A 5,505-nucleotide genomic window follows, 5' to 3' on the forward strand; every position below is an offset into this window, starting at 1 on the left:
GTGAACAGTATGCCAGCTTTGGGCCGCTTTGGGCTTGGCGCCAGGCGGCGGAGATGAGTTGCCGAGTTTTGTAGGGGGCGGGGTGGGGAAGCCGCATGCTGCGCTGGGTTGTGATGCAGCGGAAATATTCGATGAAGGGCAGCAATCCCAGTCCAACAAGGAACTCCAGCTGCGCAGCCGCACACCGGCACGGCGCCTCGCCTCAGGACCCCCGCCCCGTCCAGGGCACGGCCGCCCCCACTCCCCACCCGCACCTGCTCCCAGTCCTTCTCCACAAGGCCGCGGCTGGTCATGGCGGGTGTGCCGATGCGCACGCCGCCGGGCGTGAAGGCCGAGAGGTCCCCCAGCACGCTGTTCTTGTTGAGCGTGATGTGGGACAGGTCGCACGCGCGCTCCATCTGTGGGGCGCGGGAGCGGTGAGGGAAAGTGTGTGTTTGCGCTGGTGCGTGTGCATGCGCACGGGTGTGGCTGGCCCCGAGGCGCCCGTTGGGCATCAAGCCGGGGCGCCCCCGTCCCACGGCTCCCCCCCCCCCTCGTGCATCCACCAGCATGGTGCAGCACGCCCCGCATAGTCCCGCCCCCAACGCCTGCCAGCCTGGCCGCTGCCATCTCCTGCCCCTTGAGGCCAGCCCTGCCACAAACACCCGCGCCCTCCCCCTGCCCCCGATCCACACCCACCTTGCCGCCGGTGATGCCGAGTGGCCGCAGGTCCCAGAGGACGAGGTGGTTGTCGGTGCCGCCAGTCACCAGGTGGAACCCGTGGTGGATCAGCCGCGCAGCCAGCGCACGGCAGTTGGCAACAACCTGAGGCAGGCGCACGGGCGCAGCGCGAGAGGGTGCAAAGGCGTGTCAGCAGGGCGAGCAGATGCCGTATCGTGTCGCAGCTAGTGTGCAGAGTGCTGTCAGCTGATGTCTGGTGTCTCTATGTATGTGTGTGTGTGTGTTGAAGGTGTGAGGGGCATTCACCTGCTTCTGGTAGGCCACGAACTCGTCAGTGCAGGCGTGCTTGAGGGCCACCGCCAGGGCACCAATCTGGTGGTTGTGGGGGCCACCCTGGGGGACGGGGGAGGGGGTGGGGTGAAGAGCTTGGTGAGCCGTTGTTTGTCAGCAGATGGCTAGGATCGAGGGTAAGGAGTCGTAGAGCCGTTGAATCGCTGGCTGGCCAGACAACTGCTGCACTCCAGCCCCCGCCACCACAGGAGCATTGCAGCCTGCCACCCCCCCCCCAAAAGGAACACTCAGCCCGCAGCCCCCCTCAGGCCGAGGCCTCACCTGGAGCGAGGGGAACACCGCAAAGTCGATCTTCTCCTCGTAGTCGTACTTGGTGCCGGGGGCCTCGCCCTTGGCCAGGCGGTCCGCGGGCTTGGGGCCCTGGGGAGGAGGTGGGGACATGAGTGCAAGCAAGCATTGTGTGTATGTAAATTGAGTGAGTGTTTGTGGGTGCCTACATGCACATCAGCCGCTGTTTGTGGCGCAAGGCACGCTCCCGCACGCTAGCATGTTCAGGCCAGCTACTCGCCGCGCGGAGCGCCGCAAGCGCCAAGCATCGGGTGGTTTGAGGCGAGGCTGCGGCAGCTGGGGGCTGCGTGCGTGCGCACCCTGCGGAAGAAGATCATGCCGGCGCGGGGGCCGCGCAGCGACTTGTGTGTGGTGGTGGTGACGACGTCCGCGTAGTCAAAGGGCGACTTGAGCTGCTTGGCGGCCACGAGGCCGCTGATGTGGGCCATGTCCACCAGCAGGTAGGCCCCCACCTTGTCCGCGATCTGGCGGAAACGCGCATAGTCCCTGGGGGGTGCATGTGTGTGCAGAGGTGTGTGTGTGTGTGTGTGTGTGCGCGTGTGAGAGAGACAGATTGTGCGTGTGTGCGTGCGTGTGTGTGTGTGTGTGCGTGCGTGTGTGTGAAGACACTGTGTGTGGCACTCGTATAAACTTACAACCACCACTGCTTGTCTGCACTATCAACTCGCTCACAGCAGCAGCCCATGATCGCTCCAGCGCCCCCTCAAAACCGCGCGCACCAGTCGCGGCTGTACGCGCTGCCGCCGCAGATGATGAGGCGGGGCCTGTACTCTGTGGCGCGCTCCTCCAGCTTGTCCATGTCCACCAGGCCCGTGGCAGGGTCCAGCTTGTACGGGAAGGACTGCGGGGGCAGGGCGGGGAACGCAGGGAGGAGGACTGCGAATGAGCCAGTCACACGCATGGCCGGGAAGCTTGCGCCGCGTGCTCGCTGCCGCGCCGTGGGGGCCGCGCCACGCGCCGCGTGCAAGACTGACGCTCCCACCGCGGCCATCCACTGCCACAGCTCCTGTTGCATCATTCGGCCTGAAGCGCGCCTCGTTCCCCCCCCCAGGCCCAGCTGCGCCCCTCGTCCCTCAGCCGCACCCCTCTTCACTCAGCCGCGCCCCTTGTCCCCCCATCGCACCCCTCGTGCCCCAGTCCTCACCTGGAAGAAGATGGACGTGGCGCTGACCTTCTTGCCGTTCCCGGCATGGTAGTAGCCGTGCGTGAGGTGGCCGCCGCTGGGCAGGTCGAGCCCCATGATGCGGTCAAACGGCTGCAGCAGCGCCGTGTAGGCCGCAAAGTTGGCGGGGCTGCGAGCGCACACACACGGATCAAGCGTGCAGCGAGTCAAGAGTTGAGGAAGGACGCGTGGTGCTGCCCACCTAGCCAATGCTGACGAGGGCCAGCCACTGCCGTCCCGCCTGTCTGGACACCCCGCAGCGCCTGCTGGGCACGCTCTACCCGCCGCGCCCCGCCAAGCTGTCCTGGGTTCGGGTTTGCACGGCGCGCGCACACAGGACAGGGTGTGCGCCCGCACTCTCTGCGCCCACCTGCCGGAGTAGGGCTGCACGTTGACGCCCCAGGCCGCGGGGTCCAGGTGGAATGCCTTGAGGGCGCGCGCCTTGCAAAGGTACTCGATCTGGTCAAACACAACAAAAACGGCAGGCGGCGCCCGTGTTCGCGGCGGGTGCGGTTGTAGGGGCCGACGAGTGCGAGGACGCAATGGGTTTGGATGGCTGAGCCGCGTCCCACATGTGATTCCACGTCTGCGCTGCATGCCACTGTGCGGCGATGAGATGGGCACGGATCCAATCGATCAAACACGCTCACATGCACACGCGCACCCACCAGCACATGGACACCAACCCGTGCCGTCCCTCGGCTTCAGCTACACTCACCTTGTCAATGTTCTCGTTGCCGCCGTAGTAACGCGCGCCAGGCTGGCCCTCGCTGTACTTGTTGGTGAGGCAGGAGCCCAGGGCCTTGGGTTCGGGGGCAGGGTGGGCGCCAGGCGTTGTGCGCATTGCGCAATGTCGCGGCACGCTGGCAACTGCTGTTTGCATCCGATGCAGGAACTGCCGTGAAGAGCCCGAAAATGTTTTGCAAGAGAAACTGGCAGGTGTCATGCTGAACACGGGGCGGATCGATGCGACCAGGGCCAGGTGGTGCAGCGGTTGCGCAACAGCAGCACACCTCCATCACTGGCGCGGAGGTGAAGTTTTCGCTGGCGATCAGCTCGATGCCCAGCCTGCCGTCAGAAGAGAGGGAGATAGTCCCGTGAGCGAGATTGGCTGGGGCAGACGGTCCCATGAGGGCGCAGGAGGGCGTCCCAGCCACGCGCACCCGCCCGCACAGGGCGAGCCGGTGCTCTGAGCAAGGGCGCACCATTGCCGCCTTTGCTCGTCCTTGATTATCTCGGCCAGCTCCGGATCTGCCTCCTGCAGCGTGCTGAGGGCCTCGGGAAAGATGGCCCGCATGTCCTGCTGGTGCTCCGAGCTGACGTGAAAGCCGTTGGTAGCCATCGTAAGTTTTTAGAATGGTAAATATGGTTTGTGCTGTTGAGGCTAGTTGTGATATAGCCCAGAGACAGCATTCATTTGAACGGGTTAGAAGTGTGTCTGCCGGCCTGCCCTGCGCAGGACCTCGTCCGCACAACGACCCGCAGCTCCCAGGCGCCCAAACACCTGTCGTGCCTGGCATGAAGTCAACTGTTGCTGCACGCAACCAGCCGCTGCTCCTTGGTCTGGACGGGGCACTGGGGAGCCCCAAACTGGACATCATCACTCAAGCCCAGCCGCTTTGCAGCTGCAAAGCAGTGTTGGAACGGCGTGTGAGGGCCAGAATGCGGGGTGAGGCCCACTGAATGCCTATATACATATATGCAGATACCGTATGCTGCGACACACCTCGGGGTCCTGCCCCAGGCATTGTTGACAGCATCCCTTACTGATGAGCGGCCGGACAGCGAATTGGCTGCCCGCGATGCAGATCACCCTGGCCCACGGCTGCTGCTGAGTCTACATCCAAATCACTGAGCTTGCAAGCCCCATCTGTGACACTTACAAGAAGCGAGGCACGCCTGCGCTGACGGGTGAACAAAGGGCGTGGCTGCTCCTGAAACGGCTGCAGCCATCAGTGCGCCCCCAGCCTCAGCGTCAGCAGCGCGCCGCCCCCCTCGCCGCCGCCGCACACCAGCGCCGCCGCCGACGGGTGCCACCCGACAGGACATGCGCCTGCAAGCAGCGGCGACACGAGCAGCACCTCCGGCGGCCTCCAGATGCCCCCCGATATGTCATACAGCAAGACACACCCGTCGCCCCCTACTGCGCCCCCGCCCGGGGCCCCGCCGCCGCCGCTGCCGCCGCCCCCCCGCCCGCACGCGACCGCCACACGGCAGCCAGCGGGATCCACAGCAAAACTGAAGCTCCAACCGCCCTCGTCACCCTCTAGGGCCCCCGTCGCGCCGCCGCCGCCGCCGCTCCGCCTGCTGATGCCCCCTGCTCCCAGGCTGACACCGCCCCCGCTCGCCGCGTCGTCCCGGCCGTCGTCGGACCCTGATCCAGGGTCCGCAAAGTGCGGGCCCCCCAAGTCCGCGTCCCCATCGGCCTCCGACTCGCCGGTGCCGTCATCAGCCATCATCGCCGCGGCCATGAACCCGGGCGAACCCCGCGCGCCGCCGGCCGCGGCCGCCGCGGACGCGACCACCGCCGCCGCGGCCGCCGCGACGTCTACCGTCGCCGCCGGGGCCCGCAGGTTTGAAAGCGACCACTCCTGCACGCAGCCCCCCCTTAAAGTCAGCAGGCCCCCGTCTGGCCCCGCGCCCGCGCCGCCGGCGCCGCCGGGCCGGAACAGCACCGCGGCGCCGCCGCCCGCAGCCGGCCCGCGCCGGGGCAGCGCGGAGGCCGCCCAGACGCGCGCCGGCTGCGGCCGCGCGGCCGGGTCGAAGAGGGCGGCCTGGCCCTCCTCGGTCCCGGCAGCCAAGAGGCCGCCGTCGCGGCTGAAAGCGAGGGAGCACACAGCTGGCTCTCCAGGCAAAACGTAGGAACCCACGCGCCGCGACGCCCGCAGGTTGAACGCGCCAAACACGCCGCGGCGCAGGGAGGGCTGGGGCGCGTCGCCGAAGGAGGGGCCGCGCGGCGCGGCCGCGGCGACGAAGAGCGGCTCCGTGGGGCTGCAGGCCAGAGCCGTCACGCCCCAGCCTGGGGGCCTGGCGGTTGTTGTTTT

General features: G+C 67.2%; 2 protein-coding genes across 2 annotated transcripts in view; both read right to left on the minus strand.

Annotated features, from left to right (window-relative positions):
- Positions 1 to 493: 493 nt before the first annotated feature.
- Positions 494 to 3,803, minus strand: MNEG_4547 (glycine hydroxymethyltransferase; the record flags this gene model as incomplete). The annotated part of the gene is made up of 11 exons (XM_014046973.1): positions 494 to 532; positions 679 to 804; positions 967 to 1,053; positions 1,273 to 1,371; positions 1,599 to 1,785; positions 2,019 to 2,140; positions 2,444 to 2,591; positions 2,832 to 2,920; positions 3,180 to 3,263; positions 3,475 to 3,529; positions 3,667 to 3,803. 11 exons carry the CDS (start codon positions 3,801 to 3,803, stop codon positions 494 to 496), a joined length of 1,173 nt encoding a protein of 390 aa, XP_013902427.1.
- Positions 3,804 to 4,413: 610 nt separating this feature from the next.
- The window catches only part of MNEG_4548 (WD repeat-containing protein 91), a gene marked incomplete at both ends in the record, with an annotated part of 5,237 nt that continues 4,145 nt past the window's right edge, over positions 4,414 to 5,505 (minus strand). Inside the window, one exon of the mRNA XM_014046974.1 lies at positions 4,414 to 5,488. Coding sequence (XP_013902428.1) covers positions 4,414 to 5,488 — 1,075 coding nt within the window. The remainder of the gene's footprint in view (positions 5,489 to 5,505) is intronic.

Source organism: Monoraphidium neglectum (assembly GCF_000611645.1).
Source record: "Monoraphidium neglectum strain SAG 48.87 unplaced genomic scaffold scaffold00637, whole genome shotgun sequence".
NCBI lineage: Eukaryota > Viridiplantae > Chlorophyta > Chlorophyceae > Sphaeropleales > Selenastraceae > Monoraphidium > Monoraphidium neglectum.